The sequence below is a fragment of the Miniopterus schreibersii genome (assembly GCF_964146895.1).
Source record: "Miniopterus schreibersii genome assembly, chromosome: 3".
NCBI lineage: Eukaryota > Metazoa > Chordata > Mammalia > Chiroptera > Miniopteridae > Miniopterus > Miniopterus schreibersii.
Genome location: NC_138103.1, coordinates 8,296,354 through 8,311,217, shown reverse-complemented (window position 1 = coordinate 8,311,217; position 14,864 = coordinate 8,296,354). Strand labels below are relative to the sequence as shown.

Genomic DNA, 14,864 nt, shown 5'->3' with positions numbered 1-14,864 from the left:
CACCCTCACAGGGATCATTTCATTTGATTTGGAAGAATCCGCCAAGTGGATGCTATTCCTCCCGTTTGCAGATGAGGAAGGCGAGCCTTGGCTGGGCGAAGAGCAGGCCAGGGGACCACGGCTGGCCAGGCAGAGCTGCGCTGCGCGTGAACTGAGGGCGGCAGCTGGGCCCAGCTCCCAGCTCCGCCCGCACCTGGCCCTGGAGGACGGCGCCTCGCCTGCCTGAGGCTCAGCATCCTGACCCAAGAACAGGGAAAATCATACCCCTGAGTTCGCGGGCTGTTGAGGGGCTAAGTGGGATAATGTGCCCAGGAGGGGCTAGAATGTAGCCCGTGCTCAGCGACTGCAGGGCCGGTCCAGGGGAGGCCGCCCCACAGTGGGGCCTCAGCTCCTAGGGACTGGTATGCAGTAGGCATACTCAGTGCTCCGTGGCAGCCACGAAGAGGTTTTTCTTGGGGCCTCCCTTTCTTTATCTGCAAAATGGAGCAGATGAGACCAGCTCTCTGAGCCCTTCCAACTGACAGGCTGTCAGGAGGGTGAGACTCCAATCTGGGAACCAGACGTGTGCCGGGAAGGAAGCGGAGGGAGGAGGCGAGGCTCACAGTGCCATCCCAGGCGCAGGACAGCCTTCCTCCCTCCCAGCCCCACAGGCCAGCTCTCACTCCTCCCTTCCCATCCCTAGGCCTCAGTCTCCCCGAGTCACAGCTCACTTAGGGATTCTTTCCTGTTTTAACAGCTCACTCGAGGCAGTAAGTGGATGGGTGAAGCACAGGGACTCTGCAGCCCACCTGCCCAGGTCCAACCCAGCTCTGCCACTCACCCCCATCTGGTCTCAGGCAAGGGGACTTAACCTCCCTGGGTGCCGGTTTCCCCATCTGTAGCATGGTGTTAACACCAGCACAAACCTCATCGACGGGGGATCAGCCGGGTCTGGCATGTCGGCAAAACAGAAATAAGTTTGGAGTATTATTATTATTTACTTTAAAGCATTTTGAAAAAAATAACCTGGCTGCTAAAACCATGAGTTAACAGATACCACTGCTCAAGATGAAGCTAAAATAATTGGACTTTCTAAGTGAATCAATGTAAGGAGAAATGGTAAGTGAGTAATAATATGGGGATGGTGTGTGTGTGCGCGCAATACACAGCCCAAACTGAGGAGGTAGAGCACATGAAAACGCAGGGCCCCTTGTTTTTAAAAAGTATTAAGAATTTCGCCCTGGCTGGTGGGCTCAGTGGTTAGAGCATCGGCCGGCAAACTGAAGGGTTAAACAGGTTTGATTCCCGGTCAAGGGCAGTACCTGGGTGCTGTTCAACCCCTGGCCCCAGTTGGGGCACCTGCAGGAGGCAACCAATCGATGTGTCTCTCTCGCATTGAAGCGCCCCCCCCCCCCCCCCCGCTCTTCCTCTCTCCCTTCCACTCTATAAAAATCAATGGAAAAAATATCCTCTGGTGAAGATTAACAAACAAACAAACTTCAAGGCCCTGGCCGGGTGGCTCGGGTGGCTGGAGCGCCGTCTCATGCACCAGAAGCTTCTGGGTTTGCTTCCCAGTCAGGTCACATACCTAGGTTGTGGGTTTGATCCCCTGTCAAGGTGCGTATGGGAGACAACCGGTCGATGTTTCTCACATCGGTGTTTCTTTCTCTCTCTCCCATCCTCTCTCTCTAAAATCCATAAGAACATATCCTCAGGTCAGGATTAAAAAAATTAAAAAAGAATTTCAAGACGGTGACAAAGAGCATTAAACCTCTATGCACGGGACACAGGGTGACTGCACAGGTCACATGCCCACAAAGCTGGCCCTGGTTCTGTATGTTGACAGGTACGACTTACGTGGAGGCATGCATTTCTTGAAACTCATTGAACTGCACATTTAAAACCTGTGCTTTCACTGTTTGTCGATTATACCAATAAAATTATACCAATTAAAACAAGGAAGCATGACAAACAGGGTCGCAAATTCCCAGCTCATCCCGGGCAGTGTGGCTCAGCGGCGATGTACAGTGTGGATTTATATGATGAGCGTTGTCTTCTTTAACCTGTCTGTGTATCCCTGGCCCCCACATACAGTCGTCCAGGGTGTGCACTGCGCAACCCTATGCCACTCACACAGACCACAGCATGAACCATGAGCCCCAGAGTCGCGCAGCTAGTGACCTGCACACTGTACGCGGTGGCCCTGGTTTGCAGCTGTGTGTCTCATTTCATCTGAAAGAATCACCATGCGTCTAAAGTGAAGGCTGTTGGCGAACGCAAGGCCTGGGCCAAATGGAAGGGTCTTGTTGCAAATCCCATTCTAGGGAGAAATCCAGGAGGAACCAGCCCACGGAAAGACTTTCCTGGGATGTGGGAAGGAGCCATCCTTCAAAATCCTCAGACCCGGCCCAGCTCATCAGGGGCTATTCCCCGAACACTGCTAAGCCCTCCACTCCGCCGACAGGGCTGGACGCGGGGCTGGATCTGAGTGCCCGAGCGACTTCTCACCGAGGCGTGATAAGACCAGAGTCATTTGGAAAGTTACATCACCACTCTTTACGCTTAGCGGTCTTCTCACCTCGGAGGAACTGTTTCCAATTATGAAACATGAGAGCTGGTCACCATTTGGGGTTGATATGAAGCTCTCTGAGAGTGCGCAGGTGAGACTGCCCAGACACCTAATTGCTTGGAAAGATAATCTTGAATAATTGGCATTAGAGCAACTAGAGCAATTATTAGCTGTTGTGATCTCCAGGGCAGTCCTCCGCCAGGCAGAGGGGTTACAATCACCTTTCATTAGAGCACATAGTTAGAGGGACCCAGAGTTTCAGAGCGCAAAGTGGCAGAATCAGCTCTTCACAATGAGGGAGGAGGGAAGACCATGTGTGATGCTGAGAAATGAGGCTGGAGGTAAGGTGGGAAGGACAAGTGGGGTGAGAAAGGGTGTGTGGGGTTGGCAGGGTGGGTGCATGCTGCTTAAAAGACTTCGGGAGCCTGGAGCCTGACTCTAACCTAAACTTGCTGTGTGACCTTGAGTGAGGCACTTAACCTCTCTGGGCTCTACTTTCCTTCCACTCCTTAGTCATTCAGCAAATGTCCATTGCATATCCGCCTGGTGCCTGGCACTGAGGGCACTGGGTCTTACACTTTTGCAAGTGCCATTCAGTCTCCAGGAATGACCTCCCCTGGAGCCCCTCGCCCACAAGAAGGAATGCCACTCCTCCTTCCGGACCATCCCCACATGGCACCCCTCCAGCCAGCCTTGTCAGACTGTCATTCCTTCCACACACCCCTGTTCACCCCGCAGGGGCACGATTCACAGAGGTGACTCTCTTCCTCCCTGTTGGTCCCCCAGAAGGGGGCTCCTCAAGAGCAGAAGCTGTAGGTGACTCTCCTGACTGTCCTGGCTCCTGGTACACAGCCTGGCACGAGGGGCTGACCGCTGGCCTGAGGTAAGGTGGCTGGAGGTCACCGCAGCCCAAGCCTGAAAGCAAGGTGGCCCCCAAGAATTAAATGGCACCAGCGGATGAAGCCTGTGTTACGAGTTTATTGGGAATGGCCAGGAAATGACCTCCTTCTGTAGGAGGATCCCAGGGCTCTGCTGCCTCCACAGAAGAGGCAGGACCGGTGGGTGGCCTGTGAAAGTTGACAGAGAGTTCCCCAGAGAGCCAGGGGTGGAAAGATCGCCAGGATTAACGCACAGGCCCAAGGCTGCCCCGGCCCCCTGGCATGTTTGGGCTGCAGCCAGCAGGCTGACCCATTTGTAGCTCCCATGTTGGAGTCTGGGCAGCTGTGGGAGCTGGTTCCCGTCTCCTTTCCCTGTTCAGCATGTTCTGATCTATGCACGCTTCAGTTCTATGACATAAATCAATAAAATGCACTAAATAAATTAAGTGAGCAGCAGGACTGTAAATAGATTTCAGACAGAGAATAGAGAGATTGAGGGAACCAACAAGAGACTATTATAGAAACTGAAGTGAGAAATGACTCAGGCAAGGCTCAGGGTTGTGGCCAAGGAGCCACCACATTGTTACACAGCACAGAAATATCAAACAAATGAAACCTACAAGCTTTGGAGATTGTTCCACAAAAATTGCCAGCTAGTGGCTGCCAGAAATCCCAGCTCACTGGGAAACGGGCAGGGAGCAGAGACGGCTTAAAACACAGCTCAGCCCAGATGGGTCAGAGGAGACCATGGTTTCTGGAGTCGGAATCCAGGTTTTTGAACCTAAATGAGCTACCCAGTGTCTGTAACATGGCCCCTGTTCCTCCTTCATTCATTCATTCATTCAACAAACCTTTACTAAATTCTTGCTGTGTGCCAACCCATCTGGGGCACAGGAGGCAGAGGAAGGACAAGATCCAGTGCCTGTCCTCAGGGAGTGTCCTGTCTCCAGAAGGAGATGACCTCAATGCAGTGTGATGGGTGCTAATACGACCAGTCACAGTGGGTACCTCTGGGGTGGCGCTTCAGAAGAGGTCATGTCTAAGTTGGGTTTTGAAGGATAAATAGAAGTTTGCAAGAGGGAACAGCATGGGCAAAGGCACAGAGGCATGAGGGATGATGGGGAGCTTAGGGGAATTGCATACAAATGGGGGGGCAGGGTTGGTGCACAAGGTCCACGTCACGGATTGCAGGAAGTGGAGCAGAAAAGGCCACAAGCCCTAGATCACGGAGGGCCTGACGGAGGCGTTAAAATGTCCTGTGTGAGTCTGGGAGCCACAAAAGGGCTCTCAGCAGGAGTCTGATGTTGTTGGATTTTCATTTCAGAAAGATAATCAAGAACTCAGTGTGGGAAAGTTTTGTTTTACTTTTTATTGACGTATCCCACCTGTACAGCAGCGTGCGGCCTGGGGAGCACCGCCGCGTAACGAGCACCCCCTTAAGGAGCCACTGTCACTCGCCGCCAGAGCCTCCCGCTTGCCAAGGGCAGCCACTGTCCTGACTCTGACAGCGGAGGTTCCTTTTGCCTGTTCCCCAGTGTTATGGAAACGGGGTCACACAGGATGTGTTCTTTGACCCTGGCTCCTGCTCAGCACCCACGCGGCCGGGAGCGGCTGTGCGGCTCACTCTCGGTGCTGCGGGGGCCCCGCCGCGGCCGGCGGGCACGCAGGGATTGCAACGAGGTCACGGCAGCCTTGCCGCAAACCCGAATCACACGCGCTCCGTTCCTTCATTCCGTCGGTCGGTCTTCATTCCCTCCCAGTGACAGCCCATCTACCTACCCGTGAGGATGAGCTCCCGCCCGGGGCTTGGGGACTGGGAAGTCCACACCTTGACAAATGACGCGGGGCGAGCTTCACTGGGGACTGGGGTCACTGCAACACTGGGAGGAAAGCCAACCGCCTTCATGGACGGGGCTGAGGCGCAGCCTGTCCGGCAAAGGGGCGTCTTTATTCACGGTGGCAGCCCTCCCACCGTGGGGGACCCCGCTTATTTCCCCGTCTCCCGCCCCTGCTTCATTCAGCCTTGCTCCCCGGACCGGCCCTGAGCCTGCCGCGTAGCTGGTGCTCAAGGGTGCAGAGGGTGCCCAACTGGGGTGCGGCAGGGGAACGGAGGTTTGATACTTCACCCAAGTACTTTGGTCACTTTTGGAGAAATGAATAGGTCACTTTGGGTGACAATGGCCAGGGGAGACCTTGACTAGCAGTTCAGGCAGAGGAAATAGCACATGCCCTTAGCGAGTCTCAAACACATGCACCCCAAAATCTAGCCGGGCCAGTCCCAGCACAACCAGCCGCCAACCATCCTTGAGGCCTGTGGTCAGGCCCAGGAGTGGTAGATACGCTCTGTGCCTCAGTTTCCTCATCTGTAAAATGGGGTTTAAATGAGCCAGTGTGTGTAGAATTCTCAGGATGGTATTGGCACATGGTGAGCACGGCATGGAGCCAGTCAGTGTTCACGTCATGATCAGTATGACATTTTGCAGACCTGGAGGGACATCACAGAGCAAACAGGTGCAGGGGTGAGAGTCTGGGAGAATGTTCTTTGCGGGAGAGCTCGCCTGCGCTCAAACACTGGCCCCAGACTCCCTGTGTGGCCCGGACAAGCCGCTCATCTCTGCAGCTCAGGTCCTTCATTTGTGAAACGGGCAGTGTGGTGAGGACACCGTGAGGGCCTCACTCCCACAAGTGCCTCTGGAAGGACCAGGCCAGGAGGTCTGAGAGGCCACCAGCGCTGACTCGAGCAAACCCCACCGACCCACACAGAGAGCTACCGTGCTTGAGAGGCAGCGAGTACATGAAAATCATCCTGCAACTTGGCGGCAAAGCCAGCCCACTCAGCCTCCTTGTAAACATTTTACAGACACAGCCAGAAGGTCCTCGGCGTAGCCACCAAGCCCTGAAAGTAAAATCACGAGGCCAGTAAAACACGAAGATACAACCTCTCTGGACCTTTGATCCTCATAACAGAAGCAGGAATAAAGGTCTGGTGTTTCCAGAAGGAGGCAGAGCGAGCCATCTGTCACTGCACATGGACACACATGAATGTGTACACACATCTACACACTCACATGTGCACACACACATCGATGCATGCTCACACTTGGACACACATCTACCTTCATGCTCACATGGGCACACACACACTCCCACATCCACACATGTACACACCTCCATGTGCACATATACTCACCCACCAACATGAACCTATGCACACACAGACACATGCAAATTCCCACGGGAGCACGTGCTCATGAGTGCACACACTCACCCTCAACGGGACACACAGGCCCTGCTTCCTGGGAGCCAGACTTGGAGCAGAGTTGACCCTGGAGCTCCAGACCTTAGGGGTTGTGGGATGAGCATCCTAGGGGGCTGCCTGCAGGTACTGGTTCTAAGGCACAGTACACAGGGGTACAGAGCCTGGGCTCTGCCCCTTATGAGATGTGAGACTTAAGTTGCTTAATGTTTCTAAGCCTCAGTTTCCTCATCTGTCAAGTGGGGTGAGAACATCAGCCCCTTCCTCACAGGCTGTAGAGAGGTCTCACAGTTACAACATGTAAGTGCCTGGCACATAGTAACTGTTCAGTGAATACCAGTCGTTTATTAGTCATATTTGTCGTGTTTCCCAAAGACCTCAGTTTGGAAGCCGGGGCCTGAGATGCTCAGCCTAAGACTTCAGGGATGGCTGCGTGGAGCAACTGGAGGAGACACAGCCATGGGGAAGCCGAGGAAAAGAGGAGGCCGTCCCCACTTGCTCAGCAGGGGGCCTGAGGGCCCTGGGGATTCCTTGTCATGTGTCTGTCCCTCAGTCTCACCAACTGCCACTTGGCTAGAGCTCTCCAAGGAGACAGTTCCACAAGACAGGAACATCACCAGCCTCTGTGACAACTGGATGGGGTCGGAGATGCACCCCTCCAGGCCCCTGAACCGCCTCCTGACACCACAGGGAAGATACAAGCTCAGCCCTGCCAGCAGGGTGTGTGGGCAGCCACACATCCTGGACTCAAGAACTTCCCCTGAGCCAAGCACGCCAAGGCCCCCCATGTTGAGACAGTTTATATGACTGCACTTTTGCCTCAGTTTCCCCACCCTAACTCCCAGCACCAGCGCCCTCTCCTCATCTTCAGGCTGTTTGAAGACACCTGTAGGCTTGTTCTTGCCTGGCAGCGTTCTCCTCGGTGGCAGAGGGGAGGTAGCCACACCCTGTGGTCCTGGACCATCCAGAATCCTTACCCCCTTTCTTCCATAATGATAAACCCCCGGACTTAGCTGAGTACAGAGTCACCCAAGATAAAGACTCACTTCCCAGCCTCCCTTGCAGCTAAGTGTGGTCACATCATCAAGTTCGGGCCCAGGAGACATGAGCAGGTGCTGTGGGGCAACTTTTGGGAACCTCAGAGTGGACATGCAGGCTTTCCCTTCCTCCTTGGCCCTTCAGCCATCCCGCTGCCTAGAACACAGATGTGACAGCTGATGTTCTCTCCACATCTTAGGTCATGAAGACAAAGGCCACAGACATGACAGAGAGGGCACAGGGCCTGCATCCTGACTCCATGGAGCAGGACCTGCCTGCAGTGCCAACTGTCAAGCTTTTGTAAGAGAGGGAACTACCTTTCTCCACTGAAGCCAGCTGTCTGGGATCGCTATTACTTGCAGCTACACCTGACCCCACCCGCTGCGCCCCCTCCACACTCAGGCTGCTTTAGCCATCCTCTGAGCATCCTGCAGGCTCAGGAGCCCTGCTGTTGGGCCCCGCGCTCCAGCGAGACCTCTCTGCACAGCAGTGTCCAGCCCAGCTGGCCCTCCCGCACCCGTAAGATGACAAGAAGGGACATGGGGCCTCCCTGCCCCCGAGGTCTTGCCTGAGCCCGGCTCCCTCTCACATCCTCCCTCTCCCACTTCAGCGACTGCTGGAGAAGCTCGGAGCCCTGCAATGGCCCGGCTCCCGGGCGCCGTGGGCAGGGTTGCTGGGGGGGCCCTCGCAGGGCTCGGGCAGCCACCCGGGCAGGGAAGTGTCTGGAGGGGAGGCTCGGCCACTTGAGCAGGGCCACACTTACCTTTCTCCGATGCTGGGGCCAGGTCGATGAAGCTGCGGCATTTTTCACCTTTGAAAAGAAAAGAAGGGTTTTCAGAACATGAGAGGAAATGAGCACCGTGGGCTCTCGCTTCTCCCCTCCCACGAGCCCTGTGGCCGAGGAGGCCTGAGCGTCCCTAAGCCGGGTGGCATCTTTCTCTTACCCTTTTCCCCAGAAAGACAATGTCCCTGCGAATGTGGGCTGAACAGTACCCTGTGATGCCGCCTCCCCTCTCCCCTCCCAACCAGTCCAGTCCTGTCACTCGCATCCCCTCAAAGCCCTTGTCCCTTTCCACGGCCTCCACGCCGTCCAGGCCCAGCAGGGGGAGGGCCACCGCCCCTCACTGGGCTCCCCTGGCCTCTGTCCAACCCATTCTCCACACTGAAGCAGGAGGAATGTTTTCAAAACACACAGCTCTGGTCACATCAAGCACACACGCACGCACACAGACACACACGGTATGCACACTCCTTAAAACCCTCCGCTCCTTTCCCAAAGGATACAGCCCAAGTAGCTCACGTGGCTCCAGGACGGGCCTCCAGTGGCCTCTCCACCCACACCCCCTCCACCCACACCCCCTCCCTCCCTCCTCTCAGCTCCTGTGTCCTTGAGTTCCCTCCCACCCCGAGGGCCTCACACACTCTGTTCCCGCTGCCAGAACACGCTTCCCCGGCTGTAAGCTCTCACGGCACCCCGCCCTTCTCCCACAGGCACCCAGTCACCTTCTAACTCTTCCTGTGCGTGTGATTCTGGGCGGCTGGCCCCATGCTGTAAGCCCCGGGGACAGTCGCCACGTGCCCGGTGCATCCCCAGCTCAGTAAATGGCAACTCCACCTCTCGGGTGCTCAGGCCAAAGCCTCGATCTCTCTCACGCCTCCGCACCTGATCTCTGGCTCCCGCTCCCAGTACATCTAGAGTCCAACCACTCTCACCTCCTCCGCTCTAGCCACCGTCGTCTCCCACCTGGATTGTGCAGTAGCCCCTGCACGGTCTCCCTGTTTCTGCCTTATCTGCACAGCGGCCAGAGGGTCCTGTGATAGCCTATTGTTTCTCTGTTCAGAACCCTCCTAGACTCCCAGTTCACTCAGAGCCAGAACCCACCTCCTCGCCTTGACCTACCTGCCACGGTGCTCTGACCCCCATGGCCTTCCTGACCTCATCTCCTCATATCTTCCCCTGGCTCTCCCTACTCCGGCCACATTGGTCCCTTTGCTAATCCTGAAGTGTGCCAGGCACATCCCTGCCTCAGGACCTTTGCACGTGCTGCTACTTCTGCCTAGAACGTTCTTCCCGGGCTAGCTGAATCGTTTACCCTTCCTGTCCTTTATCACTTTCCTCAAATGCTGCCTTCTCAGGAGGCCTTTCCTAACTAACCCACTTACTACCCCAGCGCCCCACCCTGACACTCCCCACCCTCTTCCCGCCGGGCCCCTCACCTAGAGCAGTGCCTGCTAAGCAGTGAGTGCTCAATAAGTATTTGTTCAAGGAGCATATGAGTTAATTAAACAAACAGGAAATGAGTGAATGAATGCCTTCTACCCAAACATTGTGCCTATAAGAAAGTCTTTCCTCTAAGGCAGGGTGGGGAACGTACGGCCCGCGGGCCGTGTGCGGCTTGCGAAATCATTTGGTCTGGCCCTGCCAAGGCAACCATAGGCGGGACTTGAAATTCAATAAATCTAGGAGCTTTTTTCGTGGGTAATTTTTAAATTAATAATTTTGTATGGCCCTCAAATGATGTTATAAATACCAGAATGGCCCTTGGCAGAAAAAAGGTTCCCCACCCCTGGTCTAAGTCCTCCTTGGTGCTGAGCACTGTGCTGGCCACTGAGGATGCAGTGATGAGTTAGACATGGTCCAGGCTCCAGGCCCTTTCTTGTGAAGGGAGCACACACTGGACCCCCCCCCCCCCCAACAAACACAGTTTGTTTGATGCACACAGGATCCTAAAAAAATCCAGACTTCTGGTTTTCTCTTGAAGAACCAGAAGAGCAGACCATGCTGGGCCCACAATCCCCCACAGCAACAGTCAGAAGGGGAGGGGCAGGTGCTGCTACTTCAGCTGGGACACCTCTCTCTAGTTTGCTGCAGTCCCCACCACTCCCTGCTGCTCTCCCCCTCGCCTCCCTAAACCACCCAGCTGGCCTCTGAGACCTAGACTGGATGACCTGTAGAGTGAGCTTGCAATCCCTGGTTTAAAGATTTTACTGCTGATCCCAGCAAGGAGATAGATTCTGGGTCAAAATGGAACCAATGTTAGTTGGGGGATGAAAAAGGTCTGGAAACTTCCAGCATTGTCAACTCTTGTGTCTGCTAGAGCTTCCTAAATTGTTCTCTAAGAAGGTTCCTTGAAGCCCCTTCAGGCTCCTGAACTTCCAGCCCCATAGACATGCAAAGGCAGATGCGGGGGAGTGGTGGGAGATGCTGAGAAGGAAGGCGAGGCCAGATCACAAGGGGTCTTGAGTGCTAAGCCAAGGAGTAGCCTCCTCTCTTATATGATCCCTTCCGGAGTCATGGGCCCCAGGTGGGTGGATGCCGCTCCTGTGGGTCCATCCTGCTTGCTTCCTCTCTGGGCTCTACACCGAGGTGCAGGGCAGATGAAAAAGGTAAGGCTCGGGCCGTGAGTGGCCGGCCTGAGCCACGCAGCAAGTCCGTGGAACCCAGGTCATTACCTGCTGAAAGAGACGTTTGCTGACAGCTGAGAACTAGGAGGGAAGATTTAAAAATGAAAATAGACGGTGAGCTAAAATGCATGGGTTTTGTTCTTCTTTTGCCTAATTGTTCTGGCTAAAACCTGCAGTAAAATGTTGAATAGAAATGTCAAGAGCAGACGCCCTTGTCCTGTTCCCGATCTTGGGAAAGCATTCGTTCTTGAACCATTAAATATGCTGTTAACCTTAGGCTTTTCATAGGTGTTCGTCATCAGGTTGGGGACGTTCCTTTCTTCCTAGTTCATTGAGTGGTTTTATTGTAAAAGTGTGTTTGCCCTCTCTCCAACCCCATACCGGCAATGTAGCTCTGAGAACCCCCATTGTAGAGACAAGCAAACTGAGGCTCTGAGTTTCAGTGATTTGTCCAAGACCACACAGCTAGTAAGTGATGACGCAGAACTCAACTCAGGTCCATAGACTCCAAACTCCAGGCCCTAAGGTTTTTCCAGCCAGCTGTTTCCATTTGCTATGACAGAATTTCCCGCTGCAGCCAGCCATTCCCATGATGCAGAGCTGCCGGGTCCTGACAGGAGTCCCCTAAGAATACACCTCCCTGCAGACAGGGAAAATCCACCAGCATCGACTTAAACGGCTCTCATACTTCTATTCCTGCTACACAGACAAGGCTTTGAACCGAAGATGCTTGAGCAGAGATGGTCGAGCTTGGCCTACACTGCCCTGCAGGGCAATGCTGAGGTTTAAGGAAAAATCATAGTGATGGCGTAAGGAAGACCAGGTATTTCAATGGTCAACAAGTCTAATAACTGAAATCCAAAACACAGAAGGGATTTTTGTCCTCAGACCCTCACTGTCCATGATAAAGGTTAGCTACCCATTTGTGGAAAAGATCAAACTATACCATATTGGCTTATTGCTTTCAGAAGCAGCCCTTAAAACATTACCATCTTTGTCGGTTATTATTCAATGTGTATGTTTAACTGGGGGGTTTTGTTTGGATATAAAGCTGAAGACAAGTGCAGTTATCTCTTCAGAGTGAGGCTCGTCAGTCAGATCGTGGAGCCAAGCACATTTCCTTCCCTGAACCATGGAGCCTGAAGGCTGGGAAGAAGCCTAAAGGTCGTCCAAGTTAAGTGGTTCTCAGCCTTGGGAAGCCTCGGCCCCACCCACGCAGGCCCCGATTTAATTGGTGACTGTCAGGCCAAACATCAGCGGGGTTTTAAAAGCTCCCCAGGTGACTCCAGCATGCAGCTAGGGTGAGAGCCACACTCCAATCTGAATTGTAAAAATATCTGTTTTCAACGTTAGAAAACCAATAAGAAGTCCAAGCACCAGCGTGGCCTGTGGGGCAGGACAGCACAGTGACCAAGGGCCCGGGCTCTGGAATCAATCAGGTTCAAATCTTGACCCTGTCACTTCCTGCCACGAGTCCCCAGTCTCCTGGGCCTTGATTTCTTTAACTGTAATGTGGGCACAGCACCTGTAGGAATGTTGTAAAGACTCAACATGGGCAAAGAGCTTGGGTGCTCAGGAGATGGTGGCCCTCATCGTCATCATCTCCACACATGGGTCAGAGGGGACACAGGACACGGTCCCCTGCAGGCTGACGGAGGAGAGACGAGACTGGTGCACAGGCCACTATCACGGGGTCGGTGCGTCGTGAGGGTCAGAGCTGGGGCCTGAAGCAGACGTGTATGGGTTCAGCTGTCTACATCACTTCTTAGCTGTGTGACATCGACATTAACTTTTTGGTGCCTCAGTTTCCCTGCCTATAAGAAGTGAAAATCACCAATGCTGGTGTTTCTATAGGGTGATCAGTAGCAGCTGGTGTCAGCCACCAGGTGGTGCAGCTAGGACAGCTCAGCAGATGGGGGTCTAGACCTCCAAGTGGCAACTCCAGGGATGTATGGGCTTCCCTGTGGGACTGTGCCTGGGGGTGACCCTGGACCTTCCATCGTCTGCTCCAAACCCATGGACATCTGATGCCCTTTGACTCAGGGTGAGCTACTAAGACCGAAAAGGTAGCTGAGAGTCAGCATCTGCTCCCAGGAAGGAGGGTTCCCTAAGGCCCACTGTGTCCCCAGAGGCCCATGGGAAGGGGATGCTGCCCCACTACAAGGAGGGGACAGAGGAAGAAATGTGCACGGAGGGACAGGGGGGAGAGCTAGCAGAGCCCAGTCATAGGCTCTGCAAAAATCCTGCACCCAAATGAGAGTCCCACAGCCCCCATGGGACTAGGAAACCATCAGCAGTGGGGAGAAGAGGGACAGGAGAAGACCAAGGGCTGTCCCAAAGTTCTGAAAACGCCACATGACCCAGGGGCTGGGAGGGAACCTCAGCCGAGAGGTGAATTCTCACCACCCTGGACAGTGGAAGCTCAGTCCCATTAGACCAGAGAAATAAGGCAACAGGACAGTCCGTGCCTGTAAAATGAAAGGGCACATTTAGACCCACCACAACCTTGAAGGGAAGTTTCTGTCCGGGGTCCTCCCTTGCACCTTGCCCTGAGGCTGGTGGCCAGCAGATGAGACTTGGAACCCAGCCCAGCGCAAGGGTGAGCTACTCAAGAGCTCTCAACGGCCGGCGAAGACTGAGCCAAGCCTCTGGGACCGGGCGGCCTGGAGAGGGTGAGCCCCGTCTGAAGGAAGAGGGGTTGACATCCAGCCATCTGCACAGTCGGGGTCCGGGCAGGAAATAGATGGCACCTGGAAGGGGCTCCCTGAAGGCTGCTGAGTGAAGGGACTATTCACAGACCTGTGGACAGGAGGAGCCAGCACCTCCCCCATCCGGAAGGGACAAGGGAGGGAAGGGACAAGGGAGGGAAAGGTGCCCTGAGAGGTGGGGCCACGAAGGAGGAGCTTTGCCCCACTGAAGCAGCACCAGAACCAGCACTTCTGGGACGGGGCCCGAGAATCTGCATTTCTAACGGATTCCCAGAGGCTGCTTATGACGCTGACCACACTTTAGAGAGATGCAGTTCATCAGTAGGGAGAGAACAAGGCAGGGGAGGGGAGAAACACCCCAACCTTTCTCTCATTCCGCCCTCTGGTTTCTTGCTGGTGCGTCCCACCAGCCAGACCAAGGAGAAAGCGGGGGCGCAGGAGTCCCGGCCATTCACCTGCGCAGGGCAGTGTCCACGGCACAGAGGGGCAGAGGTGAATGGAGACAAGCAGCCCCCGCCCCACCCAGCGTGACCCTCACCCCTCCTCACCCACCTCTCTCATCCCCCCACCCTGCTTTCTTGTCTCTTTCTTAGAGTTTTGGTACTAATGCAATCGCATTGAACCAGTGTTTATGGAGCACCTACTGTATGCCAGGCTCCCTCTAGGTCCTGGGTACAGCAGTGAACCAGGCAAGTCCCCGCCCTGTGGAGCTTCCGTCCTAATACTCAAGCGTATGTATCAGCGGCCCAGAACCCTAGCTGCAAAGAAGGGTGTTCCCTGGCTCTTCTAAATGGCACCCAGACAGCGTCCCCGCAGCTGGAAGGCCATGTATTTGCTCCAGCAAACAGAAGCTCCGTGACCGGCTGCCTCATTCCCTGCCGTGTCCTCAAAGCCAGGGACAGTAGCAGGTGCCCTGGACACGACTACGGAGTGAAAAAACGTGAACAGTGCCTTCATCAAGAATTACACCAAAGGGGGGACTCGCAGATTCCTAAAGGCATGGCCCCCGCACCTGTAGGCAAAGGTGAGCG

The 14,864-nt window shown here is 54.7% G+C and overlaps 1 protein-coding gene across 3 annotated transcripts in view; it reads right to left on the bottom strand.

The window, feature by feature from the left end:
• GSG1L (GSG1 like) overlaps nucleotides 1–14,864 on the bottom strand; it is a 187,841-nt gene that overhangs the window by 113,780 nt on the left and 59,197 nt on the right. For all 3 annotated transcript variants that reach the window (XM_081132986.1, XM_081132984.1, XM_081132985.1), the window contains exon 2: nucleotides 8,484–8,531. In XM_081132986.1, the coding sequence (XP_080989112.1) occupies nucleotides 8,484–8,531 (48 nt within the window). The remainder of the gene's footprint in view (nucleotides 1–8,483; nucleotides 8,532–14,864) is intronic.